Source organism: Phyllobates terribilis, unplaced genomic scaffold (assembly GCF_046119375.1).
Source record: "Phyllobates terribilis strain yellow unplaced genomic scaffold, ASM4611937v1 Scaffold_11__3_contigs__length_659146591, whole genome shotgun sequence".
NCBI classification, from domain to species: Eukaryota; Metazoa; Chordata; class Amphibia; order Anura; family Dendrobatidae; genus Phyllobates; species Phyllobates terribilis.
Window position 1 is genome coordinate 533670968 of NW_027362771.1, and position 19437 is coordinate 533690404.

Here is a 19437-nt window from a genome sequence, read left to right on the forward strand (position 1 = left end):
TTCACCACTACTCTTTGGGTGTGATCTTTGAGCCAGTTTTCTATGCAATTACAAACCTTAGTTTCTAATACTTAAATTTACCCTTTAGTCATGGGACAGTGTCCAAAAAGTGCAAAGTCCCAAATCACTATATCCACATTTACCCTTCTCTCCAAATTTTTACACACCGGTTCATAAAAACTTACCAGGTTAGTTTGACAACTTCTGTCCTTAGTAAATCCGGCTATCACTTATAATGTTATTTTCTATCACATACTCCTGTATACAATCCCTTACAAGCACCTCAAATATTTTTTACCAAAATGCTTATTAAACTGACAGGTATATAATTTCCCAGGAAAGACTTGGAATCCTTTTTGAAAATGGGCATCACATTAGCTTTGCACTAGTTACAGTACTAGTCACTAGAGAGTCTCTAAGAATTATGAATCAGGGCACAGCAGTAACTAAACCAAGTTCCTTAAGAACCCTTGGATGCAGTCAATCTCAATCTGGGACCTTGTCCACATTGATTTTATATATCTTTGCTTGCACCTTATCTACATTTGACCTACTGAGTATATTAGATGTCATATTAGGAGCACATCTTAGGTATTATATTAGGGTACATCTGGCAGTCTCTCTTCTTCGGAACACACAGAGCTAAAGAACTCATTTAGTAATTCTGTCTTCTTTTGGTCCTTAACCCCTTCACGACATGTGCCGTTCATGTATGGCATATGGCGTGTCTCTCCCTTTGGCGCGGACTCCAGCGATGAGCCTGCACCTTTCCAGTGACATGACAGCTGATCTTGAAGACACGTCTATTGTTATAATAAGTACAGTAGAAAAAGTTAGGGTTAACGATTGGGACTAGCCCAGAGTCGGAAGGGCTAAAGTGAAGGAACAGAGACAGTAGTCTGTCAGATTGGGCCCGACTTGTAACTGAAGCAGACCTATGGCCTGACCAGTAAGCAGAGTCGCATGTCAAGGGTGTCCCTGAAGTGAGTGGAGACTGAGGGAATGGATAGTGAGATCCAGACCAGAGGCGCAAGAAAGTGACAGAAGAAGTGAGTGAATACCAGGAGATGGAATCTGGGACAGAAAACCTAGCTACGCAGTACCGAGTTTGCAAGTACAGAAGGTAATGGAACGGTTCACGCAGGGAATGTGAGATGAAGAGAGTGCCCCGGGCGGTAGTTCCAAGGTGTCGGTCCGCAGAGAAGCTGAGTAACGGTCATAGTGGCCAAGTAGCTCCCCTAAGGGGAAAATGACTCAGAACCGTGGGTTGAAGTACAGGACTCTCACTTACTGACTGTAGTACCATTATTGGGGATGAGGGAAGTTTCTGATGTACTGTGCTGGGTGGTGGTGAAGACTGAGGCCTAAGTAAAGAAGGTTAGAGAGAATGTATATGAAGATGTTCCATGTTCTAAAGAAAACGTTCGTGAAGTTATGCACCCACTATCTGTTACATATACTGTAATTCCCACCAAGTTATTGTTCAGTAAAAGTTAGTTCCTTTTGAAGCGGTGGTCTCCGTCATTGAACTTTGTAAGACCTGGTCCTGGCCAGCTGAAGTCACAAGCATCATGCAGCCTGCAAGGGTATGACACCCCGTAGCTGAAGTCCACACATCCAGCCAGGACCCCAATCTTCATGTGGCGTGCCGGGGATTGAAAGACAAGCACCTCGCCCATGGCTACCACCCTGTGCCACGTTGCAAATAGACGCAAAATTTTTGAGCAACACACCGTTGCATAAAGATTTAGCGACGTTCTGTGTTTTCATGCAAGTTTCAAGTAGCTCTGCCAAAATAGCAGAACTGGGGAGGAGCTGGGATAGGTCATCACTACGCCCACCCATCAAATTCATGGAAACTGACGGTATTTCTTACTGCAGAAATGTTACTCCTCTCGCTGACTGGAGTAACATTTCTGGAGAGGCACATGGAAGCAAACGCCACTGATAAGATGTGCCGAAATTCACTTCTTAATGAATTTGGCGCTTCTTATTCTTACAAGGATTAAAATAGCAAATGGTAACTGCTCGGAGTCGGTGCTGGGTACAACAGGCCTTTTAGTTTTTAGGCGCATAGTAAGAAAAAAATAAATATCTAAAAGCATAAGTTACTTTTTCATGACAAATTTCCTTTGTGTTATTTCTCAGACCAATAATTTCTGTACATATATGAACACTGCATCCAGAATGATGATGAAACATCTATTCTTAGAAAATACGCACATAATGCTGTTTCCTAAAATGTAACACCCCCAGGCATGGTCTTTACAGGTACTTCTGCTCCATTAGCACGGACCCCACAAGCAGGATGACTAAGCCCACAGATCAATGGTGTGCGCTGCTGAGATCAAGAAATGACTTCATCATTAGTAGGACGGTTTTCACACACCTTGTGGAACAGACATGTTCCTTATGTAGCACAGTTACCTCATCACTTGTGCTGCGTAACCTCATTCAAGGCCCCCATGTGCTTCTCTGAGGGACTGACCTCAATTTTGGGTTATAAAAAGCTGTGTAATAGGCAGGGACGTAAAGGAGAAAGAAATGGGCTGTCTGCAATTGTTAAGAGAAATTAAAATAGAAAAATGTGCTAAAGATAGAAATGAAATAGAGATTTTTGGAGTATCGACAGAACGCAAGAACTGAGGCGGCACAAGCATATCAAAATGGCAGGTGGTGCCAGCCCACAGGTTGTAACCCAACAACCAACTTACATAGGAAATTACATAGGATTTTCCTAAATAGATAGATAATAGACAGATCTATAGATAGATGGATGGATGGATGGATGGATGGATAGATGCAGCGCGCAGATAACAACAAGGCAGGAGCAGCCAATGAATTATTTATTTCCCTCGCTATAGCGGGAAATTGCAGTAGTTAAGAAACAGTTAAACAGTATAAACAGGGTAATCACAAGTAGATTATACAGTGCAGAATATATTATGAATTTTAAAGTACAATTAGAACGGCAGAAAAAGTCTCTCAGGAATTAAACAAGTGTTCCTCTGACAGGGGTGATACACCCTTCCCTGTGGGAGCTATTATATAGAATCCTAGAATGTTAGAGTTGGAGGGGACCTCCAAGGTCATCGTGCCCACCCCCCTGCTCAATGCAGGATTCACTAAACCATCTCAGACAGATGTCTGTCCAGCCTCCGTGTGAAGACTTCCATTGAAGGAGAACTCACCACCTCTCGTGGCCGCCTGTTCCTCTCATTAATCACCCTCACTATCAGAAAGTATCTTCTAATATCTAATCTGTATCTTCTCCCTTTCAGTTTCATCCCATTGCTTCTCGTGTTTCCATGTGCAAATGAGAATAAGGATGATCCCTCTACAGTGTGACAGCTCTTCAGATATTTGTAGACCGCTATTAAGTCTCCTCTCAGTTTTCTCTTTTGCAAGCTAAACCTTCCCAAATCCTCTAACCGTTCCTCATAGGACATTGGCTCTACGTTGGCTCCTCTTGAAGCAATGGCCATAGCGGGGACAATGTTTTTTCCCGCTAGGCTGTAAGTCCTCCTGACAAAGTCTACTAATGTACTGTACGTTGAGCATCTTTCGCTCCAACTGACCCCACCCTGTCTTCTGTCTTAGCCCAGGCCGACCCCTCTACCGTACGTCAGTGCTGGAAGCGACGGCTTGGCACACTTGTGTCTTCCTTCCACCATTGCAGGCGGAGTCTCCGCAGGGTTTTTCAGTGCTTGACCGATGATGGCTGTCTCCCGGATCTGGGTAGAAGAGGGCAGAGCTCTGGATCTTGACTGGCATCGTCAGGGTTCGGTATCTTGACCGGTGCAGGTCTGGGATTCAGACATTGATCAGTACAGTCTGGACTCTGAGACTTGACTGGCATAGATCGGCTCCTTGGGTCTTAACTGGTGTAGTCTGGGCTCTGGATCTGATTTGGTGTTGTCTGAATCCTATCTACAAGCGGCCAGTAACCCGCTGGCACACGCTTTCTGGTGAGGCCTGTCACTCTGGCTGCAGCGTCTTCTCCTGTGCACGTCTGCACCTCTCTCTCTCTCTCTTTCTCTCAGAGCCAAAATCCACTCCCGTTTGGCATGCAGACCCTTTATATCCAGGAACTTTGTCATCAGTGGCGCCTGACTGGTTGTATGATATAATAGACCACAATACAGTACATAGATAATTCAGCAATCCATTATGCCATGATCCAAAATATATAAAGTGCATACATTGATTATAATCATGCACATGTGCATGTGTAGCACCCTGAGGATTCGGCTGCTACAGGGGTATTGCACCTCAACCCAGAGGTGTGATATTCCACTCCCGGGTAAGGATGGAGTGTGGACCTGAGCTCGGTAGGCTGCATGCACTACATACATCCCATTTCCGAGGAACAGGCCGACGGTACTCCCACTTAGAAATGTGCAGGTACGACCGAGTCTGTTCCTGGCTGGAGTGGGAGGGGGGTGGTACATCCCAAGTAGTGTAGGGGCAGATAGGGGGAGCAGCCTGGGTAAAGATAGGAGCTCATTGGGTGCTGGTCACCTGAGCTCACACATAGAGGGAGTATTTAAGGTGGGCACCATCTAAGAACAGGGTCAGTCTTTGCAGAGGAGTCAGTCTGTCAGAGTAAGAAGCAGAGGACCAGATGAGCCTGCAGAGAGAGAGTGGAGCAGAGAAGGAAAGACCCAGAGGGGACAAAGAGAGGACTCTGAGAACCCAAATTCAATCCCCGGGTGAAGAGTCGGCAATAGGGTACCGGATCCCAAACTGGTGGGGGCAAAAGCACACCCTAGCCAGAGACCGGAGGCCGTGGGCAGCGTCTGCCACGGCCACCCACCACATCCACCCCGAAGGCAAACCACGTGGAGGGTCAGGGAACCCAAGGCCAAGGGTCTCCCAACAGAAGGCCCGAGGGAGCTGGACCTAGGTGGATCACTAGTGGGGACGGCCAGAGGAAAGGACAGAAGGAGAGCTCAGGGTCACGCTCCGGACTTGCTTGGGGGTTGGCTGAATCCAGGACCTGGTGGACGCAGCACGGCTCGGGTGGTCACTTGAAGCTGGAGTGACCGGAACATCAGCAGTGAGTAAATACCTTAAACTGCACAACCCGACTCTGTCTTCACTTAACATCTATGCTGCACCACCACAACCCCCATCCTCTGCACCTGACCCCCTGAGGCTATACCCCACCCGTTGGGGGTTATACTACCAAAAGCTGCACCAACACCATCAGCCTCAGCGGACCCTGCTGCAGCGGCGGCCATAGTGACCGCAATACAACGGGTGGCGTAGTCGACATTAAGAACTTTATAACATCTGTAGGACTGCCACATACTCTGAGCTTGACACCCTGGGCACGGACCGGGTCACAGCCACTCGGAAGACTACAACTCCCATCTGATCCGGCTCCGGATATTCCCCTAAAGAATATGGCCCAGGGGGCGCGTCACATGCATAATTAAAAAAGACAACTAACTTGAAGGATTGACCCTCCTAAGCCGTCTATATGGTCATGCAGGTCATAGGAAGCTGAATAAAATGATACCTTGATATCTGCGATCTGACGTCTTTTTACAGAGAAATCCACTTTTTTTTTATTCAATATGTAAATGAGCTGTTAAGATCTATAAGCCGGACATAGATCTCCCTGAGAATCTGCCTCCAGAGCTTATCTTAAATGAAAGGGGTCATTACCAGTGTGAGACATGTAATGACTGACAGTCTGCTCTCCTGATCTACATGTCTCACACTGGTAACTTCCCCTTTCATTTACAATAATATCTGGAGGCAGATTCTCAGGGAGATCTAGGTCCGGCCCATAGATCTTAACAGCTCATTTACATATTAAGAAAAACGTGGATTTCTCTGGAATAAGACATCAGATCGCAGATATCAAGGTATAGTTTTATTTAACCTTTAAAGGGCCAAAGTCAGAACATCTCTTCAATGCATAATATCCCCCTTTGACTAGCTCAATTGATCAATGGCATTTTGACAACTGTAACCTTCCCCAGCAGCTAGAATAAAGCAACCATGGCTTTTAGGAGTACATGCCACGTTAGCTAAGGTCCACATGATTATCTTCTGAGTTTGTCTTCAGACAGTGGCTGAGAAATTATCTTGTCATACTATAGCAACGTCATACTAACAATTGGGGGAGATCATGACGGTCGGACGCCCATTAGTCAGCCACTGACTATAATGTGACGATCTTGCAGCCACTGAAAAAAAACGAATGAGTGGAGCCGTCTGCAGCGAACGTGTCATGTATTTCTAAAAGTCACAGCCACTTCTTTCTAGCTGCTGCAATTTAGGTCTTGTGCGATATAAGCTGAGACATGGCCATTACTAGCCCTTACAACCACAGCAATCCCTTTAAGTTGTTGTTTTAGAATCAGAAGATTGTGATATATTAGTTTATTTAGTGATGCTGGTTGCCGTATTACATTTTGTAGATGGAGGGTTTTGTTTGCCTGATGAGGCATTTTGCCCTGCGCAGTCATGGTACTCTCATTGGTGAAGTCACCATCAGTCAGGCATACAATGCCCATCAATCAATTTCCAGCATTGTGCCCCCAGCCACAATACAGCTGGCTGGGGGCACAATGCTGGAAATTGATTGATGGGCATTGGCCAATAGGAAGCAGGATGTGATGTCATGTGGAGGACGTGTACTGACTTATTGCTGCCTAGTGCTGGCTGTGCTGGCAGCGGCCGCTCAGTATTTTGTCACTTGGTATCTCAACCTGGGGGCTGAGTGCTCATAACTGCAATTTCGGCACAATTCTCTGTCCAAACAAGCAAAAAATAAAGATGAGTCATTGCTGTCACACAGTCGTCACTAGACCTAATCTCCTGGGACCGTCACAGATTTTAAACATTTTTCCCTGGAATTATCCCAGTTTCCTAGGGAATGAGTGAATAATGGTTAGAATATTTTAGAACATTGCAGCACTTCGTAGTTTAGGACTCCAAAAGGTATCGTTGTATCTCTGATTATAAAAGTCTACGTCATATGAGGTTCCAATGATACTTAAAGCGATGCTCCAACCCTAAAACTAAGGGTCACTTTAAGAATGCCATACTATCATGCAAGGTGAGGGAAGGCACAAGTGTACAATCACGAGATGAGGGGGGAAGGGAGCCCAACAATTAGGGAAAGGGAGAGTGGAGGAGACCCCTAGGCAGATCTAATATCACCCTGCCTACCCCATCGTCCCTATATAGGTTCCACACCTATCGCCAAGCAGGAACCTAATCCCTGAATGTCCCTAGAGCTAGGCCCTAGATAGGGAAGGGACGGGGTGAACATTAGTCTGGCCCCACTACAAACTAAAGACGACAAGGTAAACAAAGAAAGGGGATACACTTAGCTTGAGCAGACACCATAGAAATAACGCTAACTGTCCTCTAAAGGCACCAAAGAAGAAACTAGCCGACTGCTAGGACTCCAATCCTGCAGAGGTACATAAAACTATCACCGTCGACTCTCTGGAGAAACTGAGAGTTTTTAAACTACCAAGCAAGGGTGTGTCAACCAACAGCAGAAGGTGGAGGTCGCTGCTGGGTCCTAAAGGAAGAAGGATATCACTATACTACAGAGATGAGAGGATTAAGAAGGCATCTACAATGCCAAGCGCAGTGACCTTCTAGAGCCGGATCCAGAGAGACTGTCTGTCACACCCGTAACACATACAGACAGCAGTGATCCTATAAAATTTCTCTTAAAGTTATCCTCTATCTATAGTAAAGAGCAGCGACGTCAAACTCAAACACGCAGAGGGCCAAAATGAAAAACTTGGACAAAGTCGTGGGCCAACCAGTATACAGGATAATGGGCCCCACAAAGTCCTCCATACAGAATAATGGGCCCCACATAGTCCTCCATACAGTATAATGGCCCCACATAGCTTTCCATAAAGTATAATGGGCCCCACATAGTCCTCCTTATAGTATTATGGGCCCCACATTACCTTATATACAGAATAATGGCCCCACATAGGGGTGGTGGTCCTGGTGTCGCGGGCCAAATATAATCACCCTGCGGGCCAGGTTTGGCCCATGGGCCAGAGTTTGGCATGTGTGGTATAGAGGATAAGTTGCTGATCGCTGAGGGTCCGACCACTGGGTCCCCCATTGTTACCAATATTGGTGCTCTGCAGCCCCGTTCTGCATGGAGCAGAGATACACATGCTCTACCTACACTCCATTCATTTCTACAGAGAAAGCCAAGAGCAGTATTCGGCGATTTCCAGCAGTTCCATTGATATTGAATGAAGCGGAGATGCGCAGAGTCCTTATCTTGAGATCGCTGCGGGTCCCAGCAGTCAGTCTCCCAGTAATCAGTCAGCAACTTATCCCCTACCGCATGGATTTTGGCAATAACCACTTAAGGCTGCGTGCCCACTATGCGTTTTTCAAGCATTTTTGCCACGGAATTTCCGCAGCAAAAACGTTTAAAAAACGCTTGGTAATACGTGCCCCATGGTCCCCAATGATAATCCGCATGTGCTGGGCACATGCTGCGGAAATTTCCGCTGTGGATTATCATTGCGGAAAAATCCGCAGCATGTCCATTAATTTTGAGGACACGCAGCGTAATTGCCGGGATTGACTTGCATTGAAACGCTTGATATCCGCATCACTACATGTGCACACGAGGATGTGAAGCGATTCAATGTATGGATGGTACCCGGGTCTGGAGGAGAGGAGACTCTCCTCCAGACTCGGGTACCATGGTACTTGTAAAAAAATGAATTTAAAATAAAAAATAAAGATTTTACTTACCTTCCGATGGCCCCCGGTCTCGTCAGCGATGCGTCCGGTGTGTTGGGCGGCTCGCGGTGGTGTGAAAAGACCTTCCATGACGTCATTTAGTCATGTGACAGATCATGCGACCGCTGACGTCGGCGGTCGTGTGACCTGTCACATGACTAAATGATGTCATGGCAGGTGCTTTTACACAACCGCGAGACATCGGAGAAGGAGACCGGGGGCCATCGGAAGGTGAGTATAGCCAAGTATTTACTTGGTCACACTATATAAATCCATGCCGGTTGCATGGATTAAAAATAGTGTGACCAAGTTGTCAAGCACTTTCCAAGTGATGCTAAAATCTCTTGGAAAAGCGCTTGATAACCCGCATGCGGAAATGCATGCAAAAACGCTTGACAAACGCTTCTACCTGGCAGAAAAAATGCATGTAAAATCCGCATGCGTTTTTCCTGCCCGGGAGAAGCGGAAACAATATGAAGCATTTCCGCATCGTGGGCACATAGCCTAAAACTATCTTTTGACGTGTCATACAAATAATAACATTGGTGGAAGTTTATGATCTTGGATTCCAAAACCAAAAAGATGCAGTATTCCATAAAGCATGCACTTATTTAAAGGGGTCGTCCAGGATCGGGGTACAAGTCTTCAGTCACTCTGTGTGACTGCAGACTTGTGAATCCTCACAGTGTGCAGTGTGTGCACTGTTAGGATTCATTAATGTCGGCGCTGGGAGAGGGCGAGTGACCACAAGTATTTGCATACATATGGTTGCATGCCGACTAGACTTATTCGGCCTTGCTCAATTCACTTGTACTGAGCTAGGCCGGACATGTCTAGTTGGAATGTGGCCAGAAGCATGCAAATTGCATACCTGCGGTCACATGACCTCCCCCTTCAGGCACAGGCACCATCGAATTCTGACAGAGCGCACTGTGCGCGCTGTGAGGACTCACAAGTCTGAAGTCACATAGAGTGACTGTAGCCTTGTACCCCAAGACTGGACAACTCCTTTAAGGTTGTCTATCACTGGATAGAAGAGCTACTAAAAATGTTCAAATGGGAGAGAAAATAGGAAAAACTTTTTTGATATCATTTGTGACAATGTCAACTTTCATCGAGAAGTGGTTTCCACGATTCAGGAGTATAGTCAAAGAAGTTCCTTTATCTTGATCCGACAAAGGGGATTCACTCCCTGAAATGCTTTATCCTTGTGAGATGGTACCATTAAAGAAACTTCTTTGAATGCAGTTCTGAGATTGTGCGCACCAGGCAAGCGGTCTTCCTAAGTACTTAAGCCATCTTTACCTCTCTAAAGTCATATTACATGTGGTGCCATAGTCTTTTTGTTAAATTGACTATAGTGGGGTACGCTGCGCTGCACTACAAGGTTTGGGAGGCAATGGGAAGGATATTTATTCTTAGCAAAGACAAAAATGAGGATCAGTAGCTAGGCTTCCTTTCCAAAGATCAATTTTCTTTCATTCCTCTGAATCTAGTTTGCTTTTTGTGCCCCAATTGGCTCCATACCATCCGCCAACGGAGATGGGTCTTCATGACCTAACTAGACACATTGTGTTGGCAAGGGCACTATACTTCCAATCCTGTGGCAAAAAGTGGACCTCTGATTGCTCACCCTCCTACATACCCTATATAAGCACAAGGAGGTTGTCCTTAACATCTCAATGCCCCTGGAGTATCAGTGGTAGTGATGTGCGTGCCAAGGAGCCTTTGCCCTACCTCAACTAAAACCCATGGCAAAAAATATTTTAATATTTAAGCAATTGACTAAAAGTATTCACCAAGTTCTACGAGATGTTCATCGTTCTTGATAGAAGAGATCCTAGATGGTCTCCCACCTGAGAGATTAATAGGAAATGATAAATACATTTTGCTACTGGAGGTACCTGTCAGTGACATAGAGGGGCATACAGGGCTTGGAACAAAACAAATGTGTTTACAGAATATAAAAAGGGCTCAGCAAATTTATTTTGGTACTGCTATGGGCACTGCAAAGTCCTAACTCATACGTGTCAAACTCTGGCCCGTGGGCCAAATCTGGTCTGAAGGGTGGTTTTATTTGGCCCGCAACACCAGAACCATCACCCCTATGTTGGGCCCATTATTCTGTATGGAGGACTATGTGGGGGCCCATTATTCTGTATGGAGGACTATGTGGGGCCCATTATTCTGTATGGAGGACTATGTGGGACCCATTATTCTGTATGGAGGACTATGCAGGCCCATTATTCTGTATGGAGGACTATGTGGGGCCCATTATTCTGTATGGAGGACTATGTGGGACCCATTATTCTGTATGGAGGACTATGCAGGCCCATTATTCTGTATGGAGGACTATGTGGGGCCCATTATTCTGTATGGAGGACTATGTGGACCCATTATACTGTATGGAGGACTATGTGGGGTCCATTATTCCTTATGGAGCACTATGAGGGGCCATTATTCTGTATGGAGGATTATTCTGTATTGCTTTCCTCTGGATCAACATGTTAGGCTATGGGTTGAACTAGATGGACTTAGTCTTCCTTCAACCTTAAAAACTAAAACTATGTCTATGTGGGGCCCATTATTCTGTATGGAGGACTATGTGGGGCCCATTATACTGTATGGAGGACTATGTGGAGCCCATTATTTTGTATGGAGGACTATGTGGTGCCCATTATTGTTACGGATCCAGGTGGTGGAACCTCTGTGCGGCGGTGCAAGGAGGGACCAGAGGGGCGTAACCAGGTATCAACTCGGACCGACCAAGGTCGTACGGCGGCTCAATCGACTCCGTGACCAGGGAAGGACCGAGCAGAGGGACCAGGTGCTACTCTGGGCCAGACCTTGTATGAGAGCACGTGACTCCCACGGGTCAGAAGGCAGGGACTGACCGGTACAGCAGATGAGCACGACAGGCTGGCTGACGGGTGAACCGGGAAGACAGACTGGCAGACACGGCAGGCAACAAGCAGAAGCCTCCAGGTAGGCTGGCTGGTAGGCACGGCAGGTAACAAGCAGGAGCCTCTAGGAAGGCTGACAGGTAGGCACGGTAGGTAACAAAGCAGGAGCCTCCAGGTAGGCTGACAGGTAGGCACGGCAGGTAACAAGCAGGTGCTTCCAAGTAAGCAGGCGGGCAGGGCCCATAGACAGACTGGCGGACTGGACTGTAGACAGATTGTCGGGCTGGAGAGTAGACAAGCAGGCGGACAGGACTGGTAGTCAGGCTGGCGGACTGGACTGGTAGTCAGGCTGGCGGACTGGACTGGTAGTCAGGCTAGCAGCGGGACCTGAGGGCTCAAGCAGAGTTTAACACACAAAGCTACAACCTTGCACGGGCACCTCCATTTTGGAGGAGGTGCATTTTATATGAGAGGTCCTCCAGCCATTGGCCGGGGACTCCTTAGGACGGCGCACGCGGCCCCTTTAAGAGGGAGGGAGTGCGTGCGCCCTAAGCACAGTGCCCCGGAAGCTGCGCGCGCCGGCAGCAGCAGAAGCAGGAGCGCCGGAGGACGCCGGGCGGGGAGCGCGGCGGTAAGAGGGACGGCGTCTCTGCTTGTCAGGGGGCAGAGACGCCGATACTACAATTATTCTGTATGGAGGATTATGTGAGGCCCATTATTCTGTATGGAGGACTATGTGAGCCCATTATACTGTATGGAGCATTATGTGGGGACATTATTCTGTATGGAGGACTATGTGGGGCCATTATACTATATGGAGGACTATGTGGGGCCCATTATTATGTATGGAGGACTATGTGGGGCCCATTATTCTGTATGGAGGACTATGTGGGGCCCATTATACTGTATGGAGCACTATGTGGGGCCATTATACTATATGGAGGACTATGTAGGGCCCATTATTTTGTATGGAGGACTATGTGGGACCCATTATTCTGTATAGAGGACTATGTGGGGCCCATTATACTGTATGTAGGACTATGTGGGGCCCATTATTTTATATGGAGGACTATGTGGGGCCCATTATTCTGTATGGAGGACTATGTGGGGCCTATTATTTTATATGGAGGACTATGTGGGGCCCATTATTCTGTATGGAGGACTATGAGGAGCCCATTATACTGTATGAAGGACTATGTGGGGCCCATTATTCTGTATGGAGGACTATGTGGGGCCCATTATTCTGTATAGAGGACTATATGGGGCCCATTACTCTGTATGGAGGACTATGTGGGGCCCGTTATACTGTATGGAGGACTATGTGGGGCCCATTATTCTGTATGGAGGACTATGTGGGGCCCATTATTCTGTATGGGGGACTATGAGGGGCCCATTATACTGTATGGAGGACTATGTGGGCCCATTATTCTGTATGGAGGACTATGTGAGGCCCATAATACTGTATGGAGGACTATGTAGGGCCCATTATTCTGTATATTCTGTGTGCTTGAGTTTGACATCCCTGTCCTAATTTATGGTACTGCCTAATAGGCACAACAGTGTGGAGATAGTCTGTCGTTAGAGTCAGAATTTCGAAGCATTTTTTGTTATTTTTAATTTTTAGACGCATTTCTAAAAGTTGTGCGCCACTTTTAAACCATTTTGCACCAAGACTGTCATTTTTATGTTTGAGCTTTCTAAAAGAGGAAGGTTCACAGCAGTTTCATTGATTTTCCAATATCTGAATGTCATAAATATGGCTAAAAAACAATCTAGTAGAAGGATGGCATAAAAAGAGGAAAATCAATTCTAATTGAAGAAGGGCTGGAAAAAACAATAGCATAATTGGGTCTTATCCCAGAAACAAAGGAAATACTAGGTAGGGAGTTTGCTCACCTGACGAAGTGGTGTGACCACAACAACATAAAAACGTTTGGTTATGGCTGCTGCCGACCCGCAAGGTAATCCAGGATGAATAAATAAAAAGGAGTGGGGTTTTTATTCTGCGCTGCTGGGAAAACCAGTAAGGAGACTGGAGATTGTCGGTGGATGAAGCCAGGAATCCAGGAGAAAATTAAGTGTGGGTTTATTGTCAATGAGTTTCGACATTAACACACTTCTTCAGGACTGTGGTTTGCCCTGAAGAAGTGTGTTAACTTCAAAACGCGTTGACAATAAAGTCGCACTTAATTTTCTCCTGGTTTCCTGGAGACCATACACCGATGATCTCCAGTCTCCTTACTGGTTTTCCTGGCAGCAATATGTGGGTATCCCTCTTCCATAGACTGCGATGGTTTGGAAAATGGATACGGTTTTCATGTTTTCATCCATTTTTTTTTAGGATGAAAAATGCACAGCATAGTGGTTTTTGGATGTGGGTTTTGGTGGAATATACATTTGAAAAATATATTTTTAAGTGATTCTTTTTTTCTAAGTTTGAAGCTACTGTATGGCAGCTAACCATGATTATGGATCCCAAGAGCTACAACCTAAGGGCTGTTGGTAGTTTTCTTGAACCAGAATTTAAAGGGGTTATTCAGGACCATATTAATTTTTTTACTGTGGTCCTAAGATCTAACAGGTAGGTAGCTGCTAACTACCTGTCTGTTGTGCCCAATGCCGATCTTAGCCTGCACACAACTCCTGCCTGCGATTCTGCGTCACTTCACAACAACAACAACAACAGATCAGTCAGGGCAAATAATCAGTTCTGGACCTGGGGATAGTGAGAAAAGCACAATATTATTTTTTTTTTCTTCAAATAAACTGCAGCTGGGGTACAGAGCTTTCCAAAACTGGAAAACCTCTTACACTGTAATGAATTATATTATATATTATCTTGGTAACATAATATATACTATTTTAGGTTTTGTGCTATATTTTTTTTTTAGATATGTTAACCACCACAACATTAAATCCACCTGGAAGTGTGGCCTAAATGGATTAGACTTACATTTCCAGGACGTCCCACAGATGCTCGATCAGAGTGCGATCTGTAGACTTTTTCTGTCCACTGGTTCTCCTTCCTTGGACCACTTCTGGTAGGCACAAACCACTGCATCCCAGGAACATCCAACAAGCGCGGTCACAATTTGGTCCTTGGAAAGTCACTCAGATCCTTAGACTTGCCCATTTTTTCTTCTTCAACACTTCTGCCTGTGCTTTTAACTTTCTGGCCAACTGGTTGTAAACTGTATATAGGGATGCACGTGCTATTATATATGGTGGGCACCGGGAGTCAGGACTGTGCGGCATGCTGAGTTGTTTATGATGAATATTGAGACTGTGCAACTTACTGGTGACTTCAAACGTCTATGAAACTTGGACCGTGTACAGAACGTATTGTGCAGACTCTCCGGGGATCTCTGACCTAAGCTCAACAGCCTCATATATGCCTAAGAGGCTGTCATGTTTCATGCACATCGGAATGAGGCTTAAAGTTGTTGTCCGGCCTTAGGCTACAAGTCTGCGGTCACTTTATGTGACTACAGACTTGTGAATCCTCACATCGTGCACATCACGCGCCGTGAGGATCCTCTAAGTGCTGGGAGCAGCAGGTGCATGACCTCAAGTATGTGATTTGCATACATGCGATCACATGCCAACTAGATGGGGGCGGCAATGCAAGTATATTGAGCAAGGCCGGATACAGTCTAGTCGGAAAGTGGCCGTAAGTATTCAAATTGCCACGGAGAATCCTCACAGCGTGCGGGGTGCAATGTGAGGATTCATAATTCTGCAGTCACATAGAGAGACTGCAAACTTGTAGCCTAAGGCCGGACAACCCCTTTAAGTCTGTAAGTAGTAACTAATACCGTTTAATACTTATAAAAAAAATTGAGCGTTCATCACCAATAAAATGTACACTGCTACATCACATGCAGCTGAAGTCATATATAAAAAAAAGAGAAGGAAACATACTGTGCAAAACTAAGATGTGCAGCCAGAATATAATGAAAATATAATGAAAAAAAAAGATATCTTTATTTAAATTTAGGATACAAAACAATTAGAAGGCATCCAATTGCTTGCACACAAACGCAACAGGTCAGCCATAATAAGAGGTCCTATTCTGTTCACAAGAGGTATATATCAATACATACAATAGAGTGTATCAGTAACATACACCATGACTTTGTAAAAAAATAGCCAAAGTACCTCTTAACTAACTCAAGATATAACACCAGTAAACATACGTTAAAAAAAAAAATATATATATAAAGAAATCCCAATTAGGGTCAAACAGAAATTAGAAATGTTTATAGATAGACAGAATTGCCACACGTATCACCAGGACTGTGGCTTCCTCAGGGGTCCCATTTACTCTTCCATTCCTGCACAATTTTCATATACATTCTATTGTTGCCAAAACTCACCCTAACCCATAATTATCTGAATTTTGTCTGTATGGACAACATGTAAAAGGACCCTCTATAATAACTGATAGACTTATGTTGGACATTTGGTGGTCAGGAGGATTTTTGTACTAGTATCTTTGGTTCCTCCTTATAGATCACGGTTCTTATAGAAGTAGATGACCTTGGAGTTCTTCTTCTTGCTAGATAGATGCTGTTTTTTTATTATCTTTTTTGTAAATCCTGCTTAAGTTTCTTGTCTAGAGATGCCAATGGGGTTCATGTAGATGAGGCTTCCTCCTTGGTTTTTATAGAAAACGGTTAGGATCTAACTATGGATGACTGATGGGTAGTTTGCAAGTTGCCCTTAATAATTATGGACATTTACACAGTTCAGGACTACACTGTCCAGTATATAGTTGTCAATTCTTGGTAAGGATATAGGGTATAAAAATCCTCCTTACAATAGTATTATGGAAGATTGGAGCACCCAACAACACTTTAGTGCTGTAGGTGAAGGTACGGTGAAGGTACCATTGTCTTCTCCGCCATTGTCCCTCCATTATCTTCAGTATATCTGTATTTAGAAAAAAAACTTACAGATAGCCCTCTCTTTATTTACAAAATCCCCCTTCAATTATTTCAGATCTTCTGCCTCCACTATATATTCCACTCAGTAGAAAGCGTCGTCCTGTTCTGGAGATGAACAAGTATGCTATCTGTTGTCTTGTGTATTAATAGCTGTTGTTTAAAGTGTGAACAATGCAGATCTTGGCACACAGACCGTCACCGGAAAATCTGCCTAGAGCCTCTGTGCTAACCTGAGCCGTCTCTTCTCACTATACAGATCATCAGAAACTAGAGCGAGAAGCCCGGATCTGCCGCCTGTTAAAGCACCCAAATATTGGTAAGACCATTATTACCTTTCTATTGGGCAGATTCACCACTTCACAAAATTTGACTTAACCTGGCCAGATGTATGTGCTAAACCTGGCGATTTTAGTTAATGTTCAAGGAGGGCTCTCAACTCTCCCCTGACAGTGATCCAGTGCTTTTCCATTTCCACTGCTCAATTCTTTTGTCCCCAATGAAATAAGCCATCGTCATTGTCGTAACCATAGTAGGTACAGGGGTTGTAATTGCACCCGGGTCCTGGAGCCTAGAGGGACAAACCGGTCCCTTCGAGACAAATGAAAAGACTGTTACTTTGAAAGACCTGTGATAGTTAGAGGCCTTGTTGAAGATTTAGCATTGGGGTCCATGAACTTCAAATTATGCCACTGGCCACCGCCAATGGTATCTGACAGTGGCTTACTCCCTTCTTCCTTCTGAGAACACATGCATACTTGGCTGGGCATGCATATGGAGGATGGGTTCGGGAGGAATAACTGTCAGATGACAGCTCTCTAATGTGAATGGCTAGCCCTTCTTGGGGTCCCGTAATGTAAAGATCTTTAAGGTGGTCATACTTGTTAGAAAGTTGTTGGCCGAACATAGCCTTCAATGGGGTAGCTCTCCAGACCCCCCATAGACATACAGTACAGACCAAAAGTTTGGACACACCTTCTCATTTAAAGATTTTTCTGTATTTTCATGACTATGAAAATTGTACATTCACACTGAAGGCATCAAAACTATGAATTAACACATGTGGAATTATATACTTAACAAAAAAGTGTGAAACAACTGAAAATATGTCTTATATTCTAGGTTCTTCAAAGTAGCCACCTTTTTGCTTTGATGACTGCTTTGCACACTCTTGGCATTCTCTTGATGAGCTTCAAGAGGTAGTCACCGGAAATGGGCTTCCAACAATCTTGAAGGAGTTCCCAGAGATGCTTAGCACTTGTTGGCCCTTTTGCCTTCACTCTGCGGTCCAGCTCACCCCAAACCATCTCGATTGGGTTCAAGTCTGGTGACTGTGAAGGCCAGGTCATCTGGCGTAGCAACCCATCACTCTCCTTCTTGGTCAAATAGCCCTTGCACAGCCTGGAGGTGTGTTTGGGGTCATTGTCCTGTTGAAAAATAAATGATGGTCCAACTAAACACAAACCGGATGGAATAGCATGCCGCTGCAAGATGCTGTGGTAGCCATGCTGGTTCAGTATGCCTTCAATTTTGAATAAATCTCCAACAGTGTCACCAGCAAAGCACCCCCACACCATCACACCTCCTCCTCCATGCTTCACGGTGGAAACCAGGCATGTAGAGTCCATCCGTTCACCCTTTCTGCGTCGCACAAAGACACGGTGGTTGGAACCGAAGATCTCAAATTTGGACTCATCAGACCAAAGCACAGATTTCCACTGGTCTAATGTCCATTCCTTGTGTTCTTTAGCCCAAACAAGTCTCTTCTGCTTGTTGCCTGTCCTTAGCAGTGGTTTCCTAGCAGCTATTTTAACATGAAGGCCTGCTGCACAAAGTCTCCTCTTAACAGTTGTTGAAGAGATGTGTCTGCTGCTAGAACTCAGTGTGGCATTGACCTGGTCTCTAATCTGAGCTGCTGTTAACCTGCGATTTCTGAGGCTGGTGACTCGGATAAACTTATCATCAGAAGCAGAGGTGACTCTTGGTCTTCCTTTCCTGGGGCGGTCCTCATGTGAGCCAGTTTCTTTGTAGCGCTTGATGGTTTTTGCAACTGCTCTTGGGGACACTTTCAAAGTTTGCCCAATTTTTCGCACTGACTGACCTTCATTTCTTAAAGTAATGATGGCCACTCGTTTTTCTTTACTTAGCTGCTTTTTTCTTGCCATAATACAAATTCTAACAGTCTATTCAGTAGGACTATCAGCTGTGTATCCACCTGACTTCTCCACAACACAACTGATGGTCCCAACCCCATTTATAAGGCAAGAAATCCCACTTATTAAACCTGACAGGGCATACCTGTGAAGTGAAAACCATTTCCGGTGACTACCTCTTGATGCTCATCAAGAGAATGCCAAGAGTGTGCAAAGCAGTCATCAAAGCAAAAGGTGGCTACTTTGAAGAACCTAGAATATAAGACATATTTTCAGCTGTTTCACACTTTTTTGTTAAGTATATAATTCCACATGTGTTAATTCATAGTTTTGATGCCTTCAGTGTGAATGTACAATTTTCAAAGTCATGAAAATACAGAAAAATCTTTAAATGAGAAGGTGTGTCCAAACTTTTGGTCTGTACTGTATACCCTTGGCCAAGCCTACCCCCAAGGAGAACAACAAAAGGATAGGTCATATAAATTCAACATGTCCAACTCTTCTTTACTGTGACAGCATCTGTAGAGTTGAGATGCCACATTATGGTCATACAGTCCCTCCAAAATTGTTGGGTACGGCCAACTTTATGTATGGCGTATGGGGCCATAATGGTTCTACTTGCTTGCTCTAGAAAACCTTTATAGGTTATAAGAATCATGTAGTCATGATTAGCCCATCCTGTAA

General features: G+C 45.0%; 1 protein-coding gene across 26 annotated transcripts in view; it reads left to right on the top strand.

Moving 5' to 3' along the window:
- The window catches only part of CAMK2B (calcium/calmodulin dependent protein kinase II beta), a 167124-nt gene that overhangs the window by 70362 nt on the left and 77325 nt on the right, over nucleotides 1-19437 (top strand). For all 26 annotated transcript variants that reach the window (XM_073653781.1, XM_073653783.1, XM_073653782.1 and 23 more), the window contains one exon: nucleotides 16860-16919. In XM_073653781.1, coding sequence (XP_073509882.1) covers nucleotides 16860-16919 — 60 coding nt within the window. The remainder of the gene's footprint in view (nucleotides 1-16859; nucleotides 16920-19437) is intronic.